General features: G+C 59.8%; 1 protein-coding gene across 4 annotated transcripts in view; it reads right to left on the reverse strand.

Annotated features, from left to right (window-relative positions):
* SRCIN1 (SRC kinase signaling inhibitor 1) overlaps positions 1-18,502 on the reverse strand; it is a 68,314-nt gene extending 49,812 nt beyond the window's left edge. For 2 of the 4 annotated variants that reach the window (XM_043584244.1, XM_043584242.1), the window contains exons 1-2: positions 17,261-17,485; positions 8,751-8,813 (exon numbers count right to left, since the gene is read on the reverse strand). In XM_043584244.1, the coding sequence (XP_043440179.1) occupies positions 8,751-8,813; positions 17,261-17,384 (187 nt within the window). In that variant the 5' untranslated portion in view covers positions 17,385-17,485. Of the gene's footprint in view, positions 1-8,750; positions 8,814-17,260; positions 17,486-18,414 lie in introns of those variants that run through there. The other 2 variants (XM_043584241.1, XM_043584245.1) reach the window with 2 other exon arrangements.
* Positions 18,503-21,203: the final 2,701 nt, after the last annotated feature.

A 21,203-nucleotide genomic window follows, 5' to 3' on the forward strand; every position in this document is an offset into this window, starting at 1 on the left:
TGCTACCCCAGCCCCCAGGGAATCCGGGCAGGGAGACTCAGGAGGAGTGTGGGGCAGGGAGCCCCAGAGCCCCAGAGGGAGCCAGGAGGCAGGGGAGGGTGCAGGGCCCTGCCAGTCACAGCTTCATGCAGGCAGAAAAACACAAACCAATTTACGCAGATTTAAAACCCACCGAAGGCCACTTAGTTGGTAAACGAGTTGGAATCTAATTAAGGGACCTCCTCAGGGCTGGGGGAAGGAGAGCTCACCTGCCTAGGAGGAGCTGTTGGGGGCGGGGAGGGGCGCTGGGTCCCAGCTGCTCCCAGTAGAGCTTGGATTTGAAAGAGAAAGGGCAGTTGGGCTCCCTGAAGGGAGGGAGGGCAAGTCCCCACGTCCACAGGCCACAGGCACTGAACCACCCCCCCCAGCCCTGGCCAGGTGAGGCCTCCCTCCCCACAGCAGGCTGGGAGTGACCACTCTCTGCTCTTCCTCCAGCCAAATGCCCTTCACAGGAAGGAAACCGAGGCCCAGAGAGTGGCCCTGATCCAGCCACACAGGAGCTGGAGACAGAGCTAGAAGTGGAACCCAGGCATCCTGGCCTCCAGGCACAAGGATTTTTTCCATTCCACTATGCCGCTTCCCAGAAAACAATTGCCAAGGGAGCCCCCCTCCAGGCCCCAGGCCCCAGGAGGACACCGTCTAACCATCTCCTTAGGAGGAATCAGCAGCAAGATGGAAAACATACCACAGCAACCTGGGTCTCAAAGCGAGAAGAGCTGTGGGTCATGGCCCAGGCACACCCCCAGGTGCCCAGCCCAGCCCAGTGGGATGCTGACCGCACAGAAATCAGGGTCCCGACATGGCACCCTGACCACACGCCTCAAACAAGACTCCCCCTCCTTGGCCAACAAGCCAGCCGCCCTCCCTCTTTCCTGCACTGCCCCCAGAAGCAGGCAAGGCTAGGACATGACCCAAAATTGCTGAAGTTGGGGGTGAGGAAGCTCTGTGTAAATCTAGCTCTGCCACTGGCTAGTTGTGTGACCTTGAGTAGGTTAGCAGTCTCCCTGAGCCTCAGTCCTCTCATTTTTTTTTTTTTTTTTAAAGCTACTAACACCCAGTAGACAGGCATGCAGGTTATGCACTGCACAAAGGACGCGTGTGGGGGACAGTTCCTTCCTGATCTGCCCCATTGCCTGATTTCCTTTCACTCGATTGTCAGTTTTATCAGGCCCCGCACTGTAGGGTTTTGCTTTTTAGCTACTAATGAAGATCTGGCTAATTGACTTCCCGGGAAGGGAGGGGGCGGAGAAGCAAAGGGGAGCATGTCACCCTTGGTCTGAAGCTGTTGCTGGAAAAGCTGGGAACAGCCCTGGCGTGTGCCCACATGGCGCCGCGTTAACAAGCTAACTCCTGCATGGCATCTCCACCATCACGCGCCCGGGGAAGGTGTCCTGTCAGCTCTACATCTCCTTGGAGAGGCAGCAGAGAGGAACACGGGCTGAGAGGAAGGGAAGGAGCGAGCACAAGAGGGAGGGAAGGGAGGGAGGCAGGCGCCTGTCCCCCCTCCCCGCCCCGGCTCTGCCTCCACTCCGAAGAGGCTGCCAGAGCTCCTGCTCTCCCAAGGGACACTCGAGCCTCGGGGTGCTGTGGCCAGGGCGGCAAGCGTGGACAAAGGGACCACGCCCCTAAAGCCGCCTCAGACCAAGAGCATGCCCAGAAGGAGACCTCCTGTTCCCCGGGGGAGAGACAGACCCCAGTGTGTGGGAAGTGAGGGACAGAAGCCCCATCCATCACTCCCATCTTCCCCCGGGGAAGTGCTCAGCGCTCCCCAGTGCTCAGCGAGGGCCTCGTAAATGCTGGGCAGGAGCCCCAGGCTTGCTAGATCCCTCCGTGTCCTCCTCACAGACACCATCCTTCTTGGGGTCAGCCCCTGTCTAGGAGGCCTTTTCGCTGCCAGCACCGAGACAGCTCCCTCGGCCGCCACCGGAACAGCCAGGGGCCTGGTGCCTCCAGCTCGCTCAGCTTCTGCCATCATACCTGTGCACCGTGGTGCCTGCCCACTGCCCAGTACGTGCTCACCAACCCATACCCAGTCACAAACTGCCTCGCCCGCACCCTCCACAGGCATCTACACACAGAGGGGTCCACCCAGGCCCAGCCAGGCCTGGAGCCACCACCCAGACGCCACCCTGGATCCCCATTCCGCCCTCTCAGGTGCCACGGGGACAAGGCAGCACACTGTGCCCATGCATACACGTCGTGTACATTTAAGACACCCTCCACGGGGCACCCGGGTGGCTCAGTCGGTTGAGCGACCGACTTTGGCTCAGGTCATGACTTCACGGTTCGTGAGTTCGAGCCCCGCGTCGGGCTCCCTGCTGTCAGCCTGCCGGCGCAGAGCCTGCATCAGATCCTCAGTCTCCCTCTCCCTGCCTCTCTCCCGCTTGCGCTCTCTCAAAAATAAACAAACATTAAAAAAAAAAAAAAAAAAAGACCCTCTCCAAGAGGTTCCAGTGCATCTGGGGCCTCCCTCGAGTGCCGGGTCAATCCAGCTCCAGCTCGGAGTACGAGACAGTGGGGACCCCGTTTGCCTAACCTGAATCCAGCTACAGCTTCACGGGGAAGCTACGTCCTCGGCCCCTCTCCTACTTTGCCAAGTTCAGGGTTTCCTCGCTGAGGTGTTTACATCCCTTCTTGAAATAGAGGGATGGGTCCACTGACCTCAAGGCCGCTCCACCCTGACCGCTGTTTAGCCAACGAGCCAAGGCCAAGGACTGGACACGCTTAGCCTTTATTCTGCCTCTAGAGGTGCTCAGCCTCCTCTGCCAGGGTGAGGGGCCTGTGTGCCTTCGACCGCTTCCACCGGCTGCCAAAGCGTGCAGGACAGGCCGCTGGCCTCCAAGACTCAGCCCTCACCTCGTGGGTTAACTCCTCCACTGCCTTGCAAGCCAAGAGAGAACAAACTGTCAGATCTGCGCCCCTGTCATTCCTCTCCCCGGGCACACCAGGTTAGGACCCAGAAAGACTCTGGAGGGTGGAGGCCGGGAGAAGGCAGGAAACTCAGATTTCCTGCCTGATTTGGGAAGCCTGCTCAGATGCCAGGGGCATCTTTCAGAAGTTGTCCCTGTTGTCTTACCTGAACCCTCCCACCAGAGCCGATCCGGGAGAAGGAAGCAATAAGCAGCCTCCGGTTCCACCTGCAGGACTCGAAGATTCCAACCGTCTCTTCTCAAGTAAACCACCCATCCATCTGGGTGCTGTGGGAGGCGCGGACCGGCCTGAGTGACACTGCCCCCCCCCCACCCCAACAACCCCGCACACCCAGGACAGTCTGCCGGGGCTCTGTGGCCTCTGCTCACTCGGTTCTCAGGGTCCCCTTGTGGGGTTGCTCTCTCTCACTTTACAGGGGAGGAAAAGGAGGTGCAGGATGAGTACCTCGTCCAGGATCAGAACTGACAAGGAGAGGAGACTCATTTCAGCTGGGGGGGGGGTTCTCAGCCCAGCCCCAGCCCCCCGTTGTGTCCTGTACACCCTGCGGTTCAGCAAGGGAGATGCTGAGTCGCTGTCCAGCCACTGGGCCAGAGCCTCCTGTATCCCACGCAACTCCCCGAGAGGGGAATACTAGAGCAGCCCTCCTCGTGGGTAAAGCACAGAGCCCTCAACCCCATCCTCTTGGGGGAGACCCCCCCACACACACACACCCCAGAAGATCCAAGGAGGCTCTCCCCAGGGCGGAACTGGGACAGCTGGAGGCGGGGCAGGGAGCAGAGCTGTTCCAGGGCCACAGACGCTCAGTCTGGGCAGAATGTTCCACAGACTTCCACCTTCTCACCCCCCTACCTTCCCTCAATCCCCTTCTCACACCTTAGGTGACTACAGAGGCCTCCTGCCCCCTGCCACAGGAGAACTGTAAGCTCTCCCTACTTCAGGAATGCCATCCAGCCAGGGCTTGGATTCCCCCAGGAATGGAGAGCTCATTACATCCAAGTGGTCAATCATCGTGCGGGGTTCCTCCTGCCCTGAAATGAGCCAGAGCCTGTGCCCACAGCCCTCAGAGGGGCCCGGGGACGGGTCCTGACCTCTCCCTTCAGAGCAGGAGGAAGGTTTTGGAATCTGAATCTCCTCTTCTGAGCCCAACGCCTCAGGTCCTTCCTTCTGCGGCCTGGTTTCATTCCCCCACCCCCAACCAACTGCACTGCCGTCTGTTGGGCGAGCCCCCTATTGCCACCAGCCCTCTTAGTTGGTGGTCTTCAAAACTGCTCCAGTGGTGCGATGAGATCCAAGCAGCCCAGATGACCCCTCTCTGCTTCTGCCCTCACCAGCCCTCCTCCTGCCCCCCGGCACGTACGCCAGGGTAACAAGTGCCTAGAACATCCCCAGCCCTGCCCTTACCTCCCTTACCTCTTGCAACTAACTCTCAGGCCTCCCCTGACCTCCAACTTTGGGGGCCAACTTGACTCCTCCTCCCTGGAATGAATGACTCTTCTGGCAAGGTCAGCTGAACCTGCCTGCCCCTTCCAGGCACTTCCATCTGTCCTCTGGTGCCTGGCCTGGCTCATGTGACTCAAGGAGTCTGCTCTGGGGCTTAGTCCCTTCCCGGCAACTATATCCCGCACAACCCCAGCAAGTCAGATCCAAGCTCCAAGCACCAAATGGTATACTCAGTGGGCAGCCTGCTCTGCCCGTGAGTCTCTGCTTGGTGGCCTAAGGCCCTTGGTGCCCTGTCCGGCAGCCAGCCATCTCAGGGGCATGCCTAGCCACTTTGAGGACTGGAAAACCACAGCCCACATAGTAATATCCGATGCATATTAACCACACAGTGCTTCCTCCTTTCTATTCTACTTCCTCCTCCCCGGTGCCTGCCCTATTGCTGGAGGGTTCTAGGCTTGGAGGGAGAGCCTCCTTCACCCCCAGCTGCTTCCCCGCACCGTGCCCCATATCTGCATCCCATGCTCGTGCGGTGGCTAATTCTGGCGTCTCATCAGACAGTAATTATGGGGGAATCAGCACTGCTGTCATCTCTGCAGCTCGGCACCTGTCACCACGCCACCATCCCCGGGCTTCTGGGATGGGACCGGAAGCTAAGGGAGGAGGGGTGTGCTGGGGTGAGGGGCACCCGCTCCCTCCCTGCCTCTGCAGCCCTCACCTCCTTCAACCCTACCTCTCCGCAAGACACTTAGGGCTGGCGACCAGGTGGCCATTGGCCACACAAGTGCTCCCTGTTACCCAGGGCAGGTGCTGAATGCATGCATCAACGTGTCACACGCACGCATGCCCACGGCCAAACACAGCCAGCCAAGGCTCAGATCTTGCCCAGGCCCTTTCACCTACGCGTGATCTCGAATAAGTCATTTTATTTCTCTGGATGTCAGTTTCCCCGATGGCGAAATGGGGGAAACAGCGCCCACCCTGGGAAGACGGGAAGAATGAACTATGTAAAGTATCTAGCACCACGCCTAGCTACGTGTGCGATCATGTATTCACTCAACAAACGATTGGTACACATCCACTCTGTGTGGAACCGTAATAAATGAATGAGTTTAGTGAAGATCACACTGGGGCCACACTGGGGCACGGGTATGTTGTTTGGCTGGTGGTGGTGTTTCGTTTCTCTGATGCCTTTAAGATGTACATGCACCTGCTCCCCATTGTCCTCACCCACCGCCTCACTCGTTTCCTGCCCCTGAAGGCCCTCCGGTAGCTCCACCCGCCCCCCGCCAGAGTAAAAGTGCACTAGTCAGTTCCACCACAAAGGATGTGACAGGGAGTTCAGTGGGGCAGGCCTGGAGGTGGTCAGGGAGGGGCGCTTCAGGGAGGAGCAGAAGAGGAGGTGACAAAGGGTGGGGGGGTTCCTTCCTGGAAGAGGAGTCACAGAAGCAAAAGTTCACAGAGGAGATGGGCCGGGCCTAATGGGAGGTGATGGAGACACAGACATCAAGAAGGTTCTCCCTGGTGTTGGATCTCCAGACCCCAGGCGCGTCCCACTCCTCCGGAATGGTTTATCAGGTGGGCCTCACCAGTGAAACTGCAGTGGAAGGCCACCTCCCCTGGTCTCGCAACCAAGCAGCATCTGCTGGGTCACAACTGAGTCACTGAGTCACTTTCCTCCCTGGCCCCATGGCCTTTTCCCCACGTGGAGCGGAACTGTGCCCGAGGAAAGGAGGTCTGGAAACGGGAAGGCTCTCACTTCTAGTCTCCCTCCCCCCACCTTCCTCCACTCCAGGGTCCGGAGCCCCCCCAGGACGCCCCCCAGGGGTGGAGCCAGGAATGGGGTGGGACGAGAAAGGTGGGGATGAACCTCAGAGTCAGTTCTCAGTGGCCTGAACTGCGGAAGAATCCTGCTCACACGAGAGACTGGGGCTAGACCTTAAGAAGGGCTTCAGGCGGCGAGTAAAATGGAAGGAGGGGGAGTAGGCCCAAGGCTGCCATCATGGGTTATCTGTGTGACCCGGGGCATGTTATTTAACCTCTCTGGTCTGTCTCCTCCCCCTGCAACACAGAGACAATAGCATGGAGGCCACAGGCCAGTCGTGAGGGTAAAATGAGCTAACACCCGCACGGAGCTTCGCCCAGCATATGGCCCACGTGTTATCAAGCAAACATTCGATAAATATTGGTCCTTAGTATTTTCATTATTGCCAGGGATGATTTTGCCCCCCAGTTCAGCAAGGACTAAATGAGCCCCCGCCTGGCCAGGCCTCCGCTCCCTTGTCGACTCGGAGCCCACAAAGGGATCTCAGAGGTCAACGGTGACTGAAACCAGAGTCGATGGCGAAGCGCTGACCCCGCCGTGTCCACCTCCACGGGTGCCCCCCTCCACCACCCCCCGCCCCCCAACCCCACGCATTCTAATAATCTTTCACACGCTTGGCCCAAACCCACCTCCGTTCAGTCCAGTCTGGATGGGCAGGTAGGACAGGGTGGTTGGGGGAAGTAAGTCTTGGAAGGGATTGAGCTCCCCCCCCCCCCCCCCCCCCCGCCTCTGGGAGTATTCCAGAAAAGGGTGGGTGAGAGAGCAGCGCATTCAGGCGCTGTTTCCTTACCCCCAAGCCCACCAGGAAAGCTGAGCCTCAGCCCCTCTGCTGTGGGTGTGGGGAAGGGGGGGTCGGCCCATGTGACCAGGACGGGGGCGGGGGCGGGGGGGGGGTGGCGGAGGAGAAGGGCTGCAGCCTCAGAGTCGCTCCTGCCTCCTTCAGGCAGCGGCCACGGGTTGGGGAGGGAGGGGAGCAGCCTCGTTGCTCTTTTCGGAAAACGGTAATTTTAATTAAGAGGCAGACAAACGAGCGCTCTGCAGATTGTCTCCGAGCAAAGTTATTAAAAAGCCATCAAGGCGGCGGCGGCGGCAGCCACAGTGGCAAGGAGGGCTGCCTCCCCCAGCTGCCCGCCCAGATTGAGGCTGAAGCATCCTTCAGAGACATGGAGAAGCACTGGAGGACTTGAGTCTGCAAACAGCCAGGATGGAGATCCTGCAGCCCCTCTCCTGAGGGGTGGGGGGGCGGGGGGGGGGCAGGGCAGCAGCCAGACAATAACGGGGCACAGGCTGCCCGACCCCAGGGTGGGAGGGGGTGCGGGCAGAAAGGGAACCAGCAATGGGGTAGCCCTTGCTCTAGGCCAGGCCCTGGACCAGCTGCTGTTTTTCCTGTAATCTCAACAACCCTGCCATTTTACAGGCAGGAACACTGAGGCTCAGAGAGGGAAAGTAGCTTGCCCAGGGCCACACAGGTAGGAAACAAATGGCTTAAGTGAGGATTTGAATCCAGGTCAGGCTGTCTCTCAAGTCCAGTGCTCCAGTCTCCCGGTCCTGGGCACAGAAGTGGGGGGTCGGCTCCCTGAGGCCCTCTGAAGTGACCTCAGCACTGGCCTGACAATGCTGCCCACAGTCTCCAGGGTCCCCAGGGACTTGAGGCCTCAATCATTGCTTACTTGGTGGGGGGCACACTAGGTGAGGGGCGGCATCAGGTCAAGGGATATCTACAGGGACATAAAGTACAGAGCAGCTGCCAGCAGGGGAGCCCGGGGTGGACAGGGACACAGAGTCACAGTTCTGGAGCGGGGGCAGGTACTCCACAGTCAGCTGGCCGAGCCATAGCCCCAGGCTCCACAGCTAGTGAATTCAGCCAACTCCTTAACCTCTATTTGCTCACCACTTAAGCAATGAAAGAACTCTTATCTGTCTTGCTCACTGCTGGACTCAGAGCTTAGCCCAGTGCCTGGCACAGAGAAGGTATTCAATAAATCTTTATTTAAGGAACGAATGAATGAATGAACAAATGAATGAGTAATTGAATGGTTGAAATAAGATCACAGGTTTCCAAGTGCCTATAAACCAAATAGACTTGTATTGAGGCAGTATATAGTCCCGTGTCCCATCTCCCACCCTCTGGCCTTTGCTGGAACACGGGCTTCCCTCCATAAGAAGGGCCTCCCTGCTCCTGAATCCCTCTCCCCAGGCCACCAGTCCCCTCAGCAAAGGGCTCCTGCCTCCTCCCCCCTTCCCAGCCCCAACTATACGGAGGCTTTGCAGCCAGCACATAATGTACATGCATACACACGCACTAACTCACATGCACACATAGACATATCCTCTGCCAGGCAAGTTGCCCTCCCCAGAGTCACGTCTCTGCGGCCCCCTCCCCTGGCAAAGGCCTGGACCCATCAGGGATAGCCCCCCCCTCCCCCATTTCTGGCCCTCTAGGCTGGGGAGAGGCATTTGGCTAAGAAGCAGTGGGAGGCAGGATGGTGGGGGGAGGCCTCCCTCCTGGCTTACTAACCTGGAGACTTTAAACAGAGGGAACAGAGTCCTGGAGCCTTCCCTCCCGCTGCACGCTGGAGCCCTGGGTGAGGGACAGGAAAGGAGGAAAGTCGTGAATGAATGCCCAGAGCCAGAGGGGAGGAGTTGGAGAGAGCAAGGGGCCCAGGGTGGGGCTCCCAACATGGGATGGGCCAGGGCAGGGGCCTTGGGCCATGGGGGTGGAGGGGGGCAGGGACAGGGCAAGGCACAGCCTTAGGAGCTGTGCCTTTAGGGGTCACTGGGGGCCGGGGGGCAGGCGGGATAGAGATTGGGTGTTGGAGGAAGAGCAGGGGCTGAAGGGGCAGAGACACTGGTGGGAGACAGACAAGAGGACAGACAGCAGGACAACACAGAAAACATGAGGTCCTCAGAAGGAGGGCCCCAGGACAGACAGCCAACAAGCCAGGCCTGGTTCTCCTCCCAGAAGCAGAGGCAGGCTTTTTACTGGAGTGCCCACATAAGATCCCCATGACAGCACCCTGGAGCGCCCATCGGTGTCTCCCCACCAAGGTCACCCCCGGTTGGAAGGCCGGTGGGTTCACAGTCAGAGGGGCCTGCCGTCAGTGCCCTGCTGACAGCCCTCTCTCAGCCCGAGACCCCCATCTGCTCCACTCACCCCCTAACCCTGAGGAGGGGCTCCCTCCTCTGCCTGCAAAGGAGGAAACAGAGGCATTTCACACCCAACAAGCACTCACACACTCGCACTCTGCTGAGGGCTGTGCGGCGGGGAATGGCACCCCTGCTTCAAACTGCCTGAAGCTCTACACCTAACTCCTGCCTCCACACCCACCCAACGCCCAGGGTGCAGGCCCTCTCCCAGCGGTCCCTTGCGGCTGCGGCCCTCCCAGCCTGCACCCTCCTAACGGCACCCTATTCCCCTCCTGCTCTGGTACCTATCTATTGCCTTTCCTCCCGGGGCACGCGGCATTCAGACCGCCCCCCCCCCAAGACACTGCGGCCGGGCACCCTCTCGGGCACAGCCTTCCCTTGGCTGGCTCAGACCCATCCATACCCGCATCACGTCTGGCTGCAAGAGTGCTCAGAGCCCCCTGCCAATCTCATGGTTCCAATTTTCCCACCGATTACCCAAGACGCAGGCATCCCAGGGAGAAACAGCTGTTGGACCCAGATGCTGGGACATTGACTGAGGGAAGAAATCAAGAATGTTCGCGTAGGGATCTAGCCCCAGAGGGCTTCCTGGACAAGGCAGTGGGGTGGGGGTGGGGGAGTCGCGCGTGGAAGGGACGGATGGACAGAGGGCGCAGGGTGGGGCAGGGGAGTGAAGACCCAGGAGGCCTATCTTCCTTCCCACCACCAGCCTTGAGTGGCAGCTCTGGGGACCCAGTCCCAGATAAGCTGAGGTGAGGATCTGGGTTTTAGAAAAAAACTAAAGAGGGGCGCCTGGGTGGCGCAGTCGGTTAAGCGTCCGACTTCAGCCAGGTCACGATCTCGGGGTCCGTGAGTTCAAGCCCCGCGTCGGGCTCTGGGCTGATGGCTCAGAGCCTGGAGCCTGTTTCCGATTCTGTGTCTCCCTCTCTCTCATGCTCTGTCTCTCTCTGTCCCAAAAATAAATAAACGTTAAAAAAAAAATTAAAAAAAGAAAAAAAAAAAAGAAAAAAACTAAAGAGGTTTTCTCATGTACGCCCCTTCCTCCAGGAAGAGAAGTCCCCCTTGGACTCGAGGAATATGAAGACAAAGAAATTACTATTTGGTGAAGGTTTACAATGTGCTAGGAAGGTTACCTAAGTTACTTCATTTAATCCTGGTCCCCACCCTGTGAGGAAACCACTGTCATCGGCCTCAGTTTACAGATGAGGAAAGAAAGTGAGCTTCAGAGGCAAAATGACTTGTCCCAAACCACACACGTGGGTCTGACTCTAGAGCCTGAGCTCTTGACCCCTGAGCCAAGCTGGCTCCCTCCTGTCCTCCTCAGGCTTTGGCCGTCTCCCCTCCTTCCCTGCCATGCTCCAGTATAAGTTATTTCTTAAGGACAACAAATGGAAGAGAAGGCTTTGCTCCACTCTCTTCCTGCCTCGTCCTCTTCCTGCCATCCTAGGAGGCAGAAGATTCTAACTCCGGGCTGCAGAGCGGTCAGGGAGGGACCAGGGGAGGGGGGGGGGTGAGCTGTTGGGTTCCACAGGAGCTGGATCAGGATCTCTTGGGCTTCATCTTTAAGTGACTTCTGGCCCTCCAGGGGCCCCTTTCCTGCTCTCCCTCCTCCCCCACGGAAGAGGCTCCAGGGAGCCTTTCACCCCTTAGCCTTCTTTTAACTTCCAGAAATCCGAGCACCCACCTTAGGGAGAGTCTTGAAAGTCAGGGGGCTGGCAAGGTGAGAGTCTATGTCAGTCCTAAAGGCCCTCACTTTTCCGCAGAGCCCTAACTTTTACTTACAAAGTGTCTGGGACGGGAATGGGGACTCATCAGGCCAGTCTAGCCCTGGGGGGGAGGAAGCAGGAGTGGGGGGGGGAGCGAAGTGGGCAGGGGACAGCCCAGGGGAGCAGGCAGAGCGCTGAGTCTTCCTCTGAAAAGGCTTCAGTGAGCCGTGGAATGCCTTCCCAATGAGATGGAATCATTAATTCTTCCCCAATGAGGCAGACGCTGGGGCCTAGGGTGACGCCACAGATGCCCGCTGTGTCTGCAATTATCACAGGCCCTGGGGGTGTGGGGAGCCTGCTCGGCACAAACAGCTCTAGCTAGGGCGTCTCCACAGGGGTCTCTGGGTCTGGACTTCTCGGTTGGGGTCTCTGGGTCTGAGGGCTCCAGCAAGCTCTGTAGCTGGGGCGGAAAAGAAGCCGGTGTGGTGGGTTGAGGATGTTTGCAGAGGTGAGGCAGGCAGGCTTGCGGAAAACCCAACTCCCTCCCGGTCTTCCGTAACTCCATACCGGGACATGCAGTCAACTGGGCCAGGTGGCGGAGGCCACCCGGAACCAGAAAAAGGCTGTGGGGGAGAGGAGCCACCCGCGGGTAGGGCCTCTGCGAAGCAAAATCCGGACTGGATTCAAGTCTCCAAATGGAATGGAGTGAGTTCTGCTGGGATGAGCAGAAAACTGAGTTTATGACTCAGATGGCTGAATCTTCTAGCCGCTCCCTTATCCATCCGCCGGGCTGAGAGGGTAGACTTAGGCACAATGTGCCTTTGGAGAATGAGGGACTGTTTGCGGGGGGGGGGGGGGGGTGCCCGCGCTCAAGCGCTTGTGCCAATGCTCTCCTGGGCCAAATCTCCATTTTACCCGGTTTCGCTGGAGCTCGGAAATATTCTTCCCACCCTCTCTGTGGCGAGGCATGTATTATCTCGGGGGAGAGGAAGTAGCTAGAACTTGTGACAGCTGGAAGAGACCTTAGAGATTCTCTGGTTCCACCCTCTCTTCCCATACCAAGGACACTGAAGACCAGAGTGGGCAACTAACTCGCCTAACGTCACACAGCAGCAGGGAAGGCAGGCAACCTGATACTGGTCCAATGCTTGCTGTTCACACAGCCCGTCACCTCTCTGCCCTGGGGGATTAAAGAGTGACTACCCTGTCCCCTTCTCCTCCCCAGCAGGTGTGGACCCCTCTCCATCACGGACCCCTGTACTTTGCCAACCACAACAGCCACAGGAGGTTAAACTGGATCTATCAAGCTTACAGTACCGCCCCCCCCCCCCCCTTCACACTCTGGGAGGTTTTCTTTCCTAACCTCTATTCCTCCTACTACAGCGTGGGCCTGTTTCCTTTCAAGCTGTCCTGGGCAAAGATTGGGGGAAGGGTAGAAGTACATTTTTCTCGCCCTCAAACCCTTCTGTTTGCCCACCTGCAGCAGAGAGGGTGAGGCCAGGGTATGCCAGGGTGGCTGGGCCCTGAGCCCAGGGCATGCGTGAGGCAGGAGGGGTGCGTTGGTGGAAAAGGAGCCCGAGTGTGGGAGAAACAGCTCTTCTGGGAACTGTCCCTCCAACTCCTCATCCCCTACAAAAGCCTGAGTCTCAAGGTTAGGGGAGGGTCTTTGCCGGTTTCAGAAACATCTGTTCTCTCCCCCCCACGCCATTTACTGAGTGTTTCATACGTATCGGGCTATGTGTTGGACATTTTCATCTACGATTTCACTTAATCTTCCCAGCAATCCCATGGTCAGAAACTAATCTGCCCCCTGGGACGGCCTCTCGCTAAGACTAAATCTAACCTTGATCCCTCTTGCTCCATTTCCTCTGGCTCAGTCCTCCTTGGCGGTGGAGCGCATCTTTGCTCTGTCTTCAGATGTCCTCCCCCTTACTCGGTCACCCCACATTACCTTCTCCAGGCTGCCAATTTTTACCCCAGTCTTGCCCCAGGTGATGGGCATTTTAGGGGGCAGAGCAACAGAAGCAGGACTGGAGGCTGGGACCCATGACACTGGCCCACACCAGACACAGGGCACAGGCCAAGTGGCAGGGGAGGCGGCCCTGGGGGCAGTCCTCAAGAGAGCTGCTGGGCTGCTGGAGGTGGGGACAGAACCTGGGGCAGCAGATTCTCTCTCCCCGATGACATCTGTGACCCTTATAGGGAGCACGGAGCTTCACCTTTGGTGTGGTGACTAGGCAGGGCCCAGATATGCAATGAACGAGTGCTCCCTCAGTGACCAGCTCTCAGGTCCAAGTTCCAACCCACACATACCCAGAGCCCAGGGGCCTGAGCAGAAGTGGGCAGGAGTACAAGACGGAATGACCAGCCCTGGGCTGTGGATGGTAGCTGAAGCGAGAGGAGGAATTTGTACACCTAGCTAAGCGCCTTAGCATCTAGCGGGTGCTCAGGCCCTGAGAATGGAGAAGGGAGGCCCCCAAGCCAGCTTCAGTGGGGTTTCACACACCCCACGGTAGCCACAGGCAACTGTGATAAAGTCACACAGCCCTTGGCTTCCCTGTTTGGGCCTTTGGTAGCAAGAGTGATGAGGGTAGGGATCCCCTCCATTAGGGCTACCCCCCGTCCTACCTTGGGCATGTCTGGAGCTGAGGGTCCAGACCCACCTCCCCGGGGAATGCTCAGGCCTCAGCTTCCGTCCCCTGGGAGATTCTAGCAGTGAAAGCATGGACCAATGGGCAAGGGAAGTGGGAATGGTGGGTGGGACTCTGGTCCTTGTGGGTGGCACCTTCCCCCTTCAAGCAGGCACCATTAATATATGCAAAGCATATGCAAATCACCCAGAAGAGAGACACAACATCCACGGAATGTCAGAAGAGACCTTGGAGATGATCCAGCCCACGCCCCCTCATTTCACAGGTGAGGAAAGCGGCCCGCACCAGGCAGGGACTTGCTCAAGGTCACTGGGACATTTGGGTGCTGAGGAAGAATGGGAACGAGGTGTCTTTACTCAGAGTCTAGTGCTCCTTCCGGAGGGTCTTGTCCTTTATATGGGAGGTGGACAAGATGGCAAAGAGGGCACAGGGCCTAAATGGGGCTCCAGGAAGGCCTACCAGAGGCTGGGGGTGAGGGGCAGGGATAGGGCGAAGGGCTTCGCAGACCCTTCCCTTCCCACCTCTGAGCCTGGAAACGGTGGTGGCAGTGAAGGGAAGAGTGGACAAGGGCGGCAGCGATGCCTGGGGCCGCGTGTGGCTAGAGGGGCAGAGGGGCCTGAAGCCAGAGGCGCTGGTTTCCGGCAGCCAAGCAGCAGAAGGCGGCAGGAGAACTGGAGTGTCTGAAGCCCAGTGTCAGGGCAAGGTGCCCGCTGTGGTGCGGGGAGGGGGACAGCGCCCTTCACTACACACACATCTCTAAGTGCTCAGCAGCCCCTTCCGCTCGGACTCTGATAACTAAGGCACCTGACAGACCATAATAGTCAACCCAGGCCTGTCCCTCCAATGGCTGCGGCCGCCCTCCACCCCACCCCACCCCACCCCCAACTTGGCTTCTCAACCTTCCAGACAGTCCTAGAAAGCAGGACCAATGCTGGGGGGAGGAAGGCAAACAGATGCGAGGGGGCAGACAGAGTGAGGAAAGGGGAGACAAGGTGGGGAGAGAGAGAGAGAGTGAAGTGCAGAGCAGGAGAAACTGAGGGGTAAAGAGAGGGGAGGCAGGGGAGGAAGGGGGGCAGACTGAAGGGCAGAGCGGAGAGGGGAGGGTGGGGATGGTGGGAGCAGCGGAGCAGAGAGGGAGGGCTCCCGGCCTCTGGGACTGAAGGACAAAGCTGGGGCCTGGGTATCAGGCATAGGAGCCCCATCGAGCCCTAGAGGCTGTCTGGCAGGAGTTGGGGACCAGGCCCCTGCCCCTCTGCCCACCTCCCCAGCGATTCCAGGGGCTGCCAGGAAATCAGTCCCTCCTCCTCTCCCTCCCTCCCTCCCTCCCTCTCTCCCTCGGGGCAGCAGCCAAATCCAAAGCCTTCATCTCTGCTTTTCAGAGCTGGGAATGAAAGAAGGGGAAGCGAGTGCAGCCCTCAAACCCGCTGACGGCCAGATTTTTATTATCTTTGCTCGAATGGGCCCTAGGAAGCCAACAAGGGATTCTTCAAAGAGCATCTGAGTGGCTCATTGAAGCCTGCACCTGCACCAGCCCACCCACGGCAGGCCGCCGGGGCTTGGGGGGCACAAGCTGTCCCCCACCTCCCACCAAGTCCAGAGACCAGACTCGAGGCTGCCAGAAGCCTCACCCTCAGCTCTCTGTGCCTAGGCAGGGGCCACTCGGTCAGGAAGCCCGGCTCAAAGGCCACACCCAGGCCTGCTGGGCCTCTGAGGCAGTCCCTGTCCCTCTCTGTGCCTTGAGGACACAAGTAAAAGAAGAAATTGGATCTCCTTGCCAGGGCTGGAGGAGATAAGTGCTTGGGATTCCTCGAAAGAGAAGCTTTCATGGCAAGCCCTCGGTCTTTCCCCTGAACTCTCTGGCTGCCCAGCGCCCACAGGCCCCCTGTCATCTCCTGACTCCCCTTCCCAGGATCCCACCCACCCACAGCTGCCCATCCATTCCAGAGCCCCAGGTCCACCACTCAGGATGATCCTGAGCCCCAAACACCCCTCCCGCTGTTCAAATCCTCAACCCCAGCACCCTTCTTCCCCCAAAGACCTGACCTGGGGTGGGGGTGGGGCTCAAATAGACCCGCTACTTTAAAGAGCCCAGCCCCCTCCCTCCTAAGCTTAGGTTTTGTCAGAGAGAGCCCAGTTGGCACCGGGCAGACAGCAGCCATGCCACCCCCCACCCCCAGCTCTGACCACACCATTGAGATCAATGCCCGCAGCCAAAGAAGGAATCAATGGTTCTAATTAAACCCTTTTTCCAGGGTGGGTCCTTGGCCAAAGAGTGAAAGAGAGAGCATCTAAGGCCCTGCATCCCAGCACCCAATGCTGCACCTTGTACATCTCTGAGAAACCTGGAGCCCGGCAGGAATCAGACCATGAAGACCCCAGAGTCCTCCCCCCCTCCACCCGACCGTCCCCCCATTAAGCAAGGAGGCAAGCAGAAGGCCTGAGGTGGAGGCAGGGCTCCCGATGGCTCATTCCCAGGGATCCTTCCCCTAGGAGAGTTCCCCCTTCTCCACTCGGCACTGCCCAAGGACCACAGTTGCTTCTTCCAGATCCCCAGAGCACATGGGGGACCCACGTCTCCATCCGAGCCCTGAGGGTCATCACAGAGAATCAGCCATCATGGTAAGGGCGGAAGGAACGGGGTGGGGGTTGGGGGGGGCACTGGACAAAGACCCTCTTGTCCCCAAGGCATGGTGGCAAGAAGCCAGGGCAAAGCCTTTGCACTCGCTGCCAATGGTGTCTGGGTGCCAGGCAATCTGGGTGGAGGGGGGGGTCTTATTCTCGCAACCCCCTCCCCTTACGCCCAGAGCCCTCACCCCCAAGCCTTACTTCTTTCTACACCAGGCCACCAGCTAAGTCTCTAGCCCAACAACTCTTAGCTCCCCTGGAGTCCTCCTTCCTGTGTGAATGCCAGGCCTTGACACTTGCTCACAGTGGCCCCAACACCAACCAGAACCAGCCACCCCCCCACGCATAAACCCAAACTGCCCCCCACATACATACACACGCCTAACCACGCCAGAAAAACCACCCCACCATGACAGCTGCCACCAATAATGACAGAGCCTCACATTTTCATAGTGACAGTCTCCACCAAATGCATCATCCATTCTTTCAAACCAGCAAGAAGGATAGGGACGGGAATGAGAGAAACTGAGGCACGAAGTTAGACAGCAAAGCAATAGGCTCAAGGTCAACCAGACTAAGATAGCCAGAGTCCGGAATAAGGTATCCTACCCCGCAAAGTGCTCAAACCCCCCAGCAAGCAACATTCAGACCCACAAGCCTGAAGTCTGGTCAGCTATCCCCCACCGCCAATCCTCATCTGTTTCCCCTTCCCCCCAAACAACCGTAGCTCCAACATCTCCTGAAACGCCTCAGTCAGGTGCCCCCCCCCCTCCCCGCCACTGGGGAAAAACACTTCCCTTAAAGTTGGGGGCTGCAGGACCTCCTGCTTCCATAGTATTTGGAGAGAGGGGAAAAACAGTCAGGGACCTCCTCCTTGGACAATCCCTGTTCCTGCTCACCTGGCTCCCCTCGGCCCCCGGGGTCCCTCGGTCCGGCCTCCTCCCTGGGAGATCGCGCGCTGCCCTCGGCTGTCCTCTCCCACCAGGCCAGGGCAAAGCGCCGGAGGCACTGCCAGGGCTGCATGGGGAGGGGTGGGGCGGGGGGGCTAGCACTAGCAGCCGCACACGCCCCGCCGGGCCCTGCCAGCCGAGCTGCGGAGGCACCCGGCCGGCCCCCTCTGCTTCCACCAGCATCCTGCTGCCCCCACCGACAGGACTCGGAGCTGGCCCGGGAGCTTCTGACGTAGCAGGGGGGTGCGTGGGAGGGGAGGGGGGGGCTATGGCGCGTCCCTCCCCAGCCCCGCCCTCTGCCCCTCAGCCCCCAGCGGTCCCTACCTCCTCACTCACCCCGGATGCTCCCCCCAGCTGGGGGCGCCCTCCGCTGCCCTCTGGCCTCCGCAGGGGGAGGGCTTAAGATCAAATAGCCCCTCCCCCCAGCCACTCCCTCTTATGGCCCCTCCCTACCCGCCAGCTGAGCGGGGAGCTGGTCCCCAGTTTCAGCAACTGCTGCCTAGGCTCTAAGGTCTCCAGGGCTAGGGCCTCGAGGTGAGGGGGGCGGGGGGAATACAGGCTTGTATCCTGGCAACACAGCCAACCCCAGAATGCACGCATCCCCTTCCTTCCCTGGGGGGCTGGCGCAAAGCGCCTACCACCACCGTCCAAGTGTGTTCACCCCATTCTGGGACCTGGGGGAAAGAGAGGCCTTTGAGGCTCCCCCCACTTCTCCGTCCCCTTCACGTCCCCTGCATTCTCCTCTTCCTCCACCACGGATGGACCACTCCCCTCCCCCACTCCCCTCACCGTCCATCCCCCTTCCTTCTCTCCACCCCTCCTCCCTCCACACGTACCCCTTTAAATTTTCACCCCTCGGGCCCCCTCCCCCGGGCATCACGAGGCCCTCCCCGCTCCGTCTCCAGCCTCGCCAATCCCTGACCCCCTCTGGTCCCAGGACTCCTGTCGCCCGGGTCCGTCTCCCCAGCCCGCACGCCGCGGTCCCCTGCCCCCCCAACACCTGCGCCCCGAGCATCCCTCGCCCCACCGGCCGCCGCCTCCCCGGCCCGGCCGCCGCCCCCGCCCCCGGCCGAAGGGAAAACACACAAAGAAAACAGAAATACCTTCCACTTAAGCATGGAGGCACATTAGGGAGGAGAGAGACAGGGACATGCCTTGGGACGGAGCGTTCCCCATCGGGCGGGGGCGCGGGGGGCGGGGGCCCCGGGCCGGCCTGCCTGGCGCTCGCCCTCTCGCCGCCTCGCGGGCTCCTCGCTCGGCCCCAGCCCCGGGGCGCGGTGCCAGGCGGGCGGGCCGGGGGCGCGGGCCCCGCCGGGGTGGACCAGCTGGGAGGGCGCCGGCGGCCGGGCGTGTGGGTGCGCGCGCGCGCGGGCGTGTCACCGAGTGTGCGAGAGCGAGTGTGTGTGTATGTGTGTGTGTATGTGTGGGGGGGCGCGCGCGCGGGCCGGCGCGGGTGTGTCACTGCGGGCGGGAGCGCGCGCGGCGCGGGCACCCGCGTGTGGCCGGAACGTACAAAGGGCCGCCCCGGGTGGCGGGGAGCGGAGGAGGGGAGGGGGCGCTGCGCCTCGCGCCCTCCAGCTGCGCGGCGGGATCCCGCGGCGCGCGGCCGGGCCGGGGGTGCGGGGCGCGCTCACGCTCCCCTCCCCGCTCCACCTGCTTCTCCCACCCCATGCAATCCTCTCGCCACGATAGAGATGAATCCCTGAGGCCCGGGACCGGCCTCGGAGGAGAGGGGTGCACCTCGAGGGTGGGGGACTTCTCGGTCTCCGAGCCCTGGCACGCCTTGGGTGGGAAAAGCATCTGGGGAGGGACCGGGCAGGGAGGCAAAGGCGGAGCGCGGGGACTCGGGGGCCACTTTTCAGCCAAGGTGACCTCCGGAAGCCACAGCTGCCCGATGCGGGAAGAGTCTGGACCCTCCTCTGCCTCGACCGGGACACCCCCCTCCCCCGCGCCTTAGACACCGCTCTGCCGCAGGCACCCAGTCCCCCGGCGCCCCCTGCTGGGCTGTCTCCTTGCCCCCAGCTCCGGTTGCGGCCCCTCCTGCAGGCATCTGCTGGAACTGCAGAGGCCCGTGCCGGGAGGGAAGGGAGTCTGCTCATCTGTCAAGTAGGACCCCCAAGCCGGGCGCTCGAGCCCCTTCTCACACCTCTCTTGGAGATGCCACTGCCACTTCCAAGGCAGCCTGAAGAGCACCAGCTCTGCCCCGCCCCCACTCGACTCCCACCCCCTCCCTGTCCCACCCTGGCCTACCTGTTGGCTCCACAGACTTCTCCAGCTCTGACCGGCACAGACCCTGACCCTGACCCTGACCCTGACCCCTCCTCCTGTTCTGGTTACTTGCTTCCTCTCTCCCTCTTGTTCTCTGTTCTGTCCCTCCTCTCCCAAGCTTCTCTTGGGGAGGGGAAGGTGGACTGAGTCCCCTGCCCCTTTTGTTTACTCCTGGCATTCCCAAAGCCAGTTTAGATGGAGCAGAAAAGGGACACAGTACACCTCTTCACTGTAGGACGCCAGGCAGAGTGGCAGGCAGGCAGAGAGGCAGGAGAGCAGACCCCACCCCAAGTAGCCCAAATGACAAACCGGTTTCCCCACTTCCTGGTCTACCCGGTACAACCTTAATCTAGGCTCTCCCATTTTCCTGCCCGCCCGCAGGCCTGCCCCTGAGCCAGCCACATGCCTGGCTAGGGGCTAGTCTCAAATGCCCCTTACAGATTAATCTCCAGTTGCCGTAACTTAGGTGGTAGGGCCAGGGCAGGAGGTGGGGGGTGAGGGGAGGGCCTTCCCAGCTCCAGCAGGATAGCTCAGGAGAGCAGCCAAGTCTGCTCGGACACACCGTCTGGGCACACGACCCCAGTCGGCACCCTGACTTCTCCCATCCTGGGCCAGCTGCCTCTCCCTCTGCCAACTGGACGGTGCCCATCTTTTGGCCGCTGAGCACACCGTGGGCACTCAGCCAGCTCCCTGCCTGGCTGTCTGCCCAGGATGGGCATGGGAGGCAGCAGGCCCTGTGTAGGGGAGGGGGCAGTGCGAGGAGGGGTGGCTTCCCCCCAGCTGCTTGGACACCGCCTCCCGAGCCTCTCAGAGCCGGCAGCCTGGGGCCTCTAGCTTCTGTTCCTCTGTTCAGGACTGACTCAACTATACAGACTCTGCCCTTCCTCAACCTGTGCGGTTCTCCCTGAGGCAGGGTCTCTTCCCTGCCCCACTTTGTGCCCACCTAAGGAGAAGGGAATCAGCAAGTGCTTTACTCACAGTCTCTAATTTGACCCTCTCAACAGCCCTGCGGAAGTGGGCATTCTCGGCCCCATTTCAGAGGTAAAGAGTTAAGGCTCAGAGAGCAACAGCCACTAGCCCGATCTAAGAGCAGCAACGCTGACATTCAAACCCGGATCTGCCTGACTCCAAAGCTCCCAGCCTCGCTTCTATCACCACCACCACCTCCTAACCCTATGGACTGCCAGAAGCAGGGGCAGCCTCAGTGGATGGAAGAGATCTGGGCTCAGGGATGTATCGGAAGGTTAAGACATACAGGTATGTCCAGGTTAAGGAACTGGGCATTAGCCCTGGATGATGACTGCAAAGATGCTTGCCCGTCACATGGAGACTGGGGGGAGAGGTTCTGTGAACCAGCCCCCCAGAGACTGGGAACAGTTCCAAAGGCATCAGCAGGACAATGCTTTCCCCACCCTAAGGTGACCTCCTGTGTCATAAGGAGCTCTTCCATAGAGAGGAGCTTAAATCAGATCCAGATCTTATTTTTTTATTTGTGTAGCTCACTTTTTGTTTTTCTTTTTTTTCTTGGAGAGAGAGAGAAAGACAGCATGAGTGGGGGGAGGGGCAGAGAAGGGGGACAGAGGATCCGAAGCGGGTTCTGTGCTGACAGCAGTGAGCCCGATGT

Source organism: Prionailurus bengalensis, chromosome E1 (genome assembly GCF_016509475.1).
Source record: "Prionailurus bengalensis isolate Pbe53 chromosome E1, Fcat_Pben_1.1_paternal_pri, whole genome shotgun sequence".
NCBI lineage: Eukaryota > Metazoa > Chordata > Mammalia > Carnivora > Felidae > Prionailurus > Prionailurus bengalensis.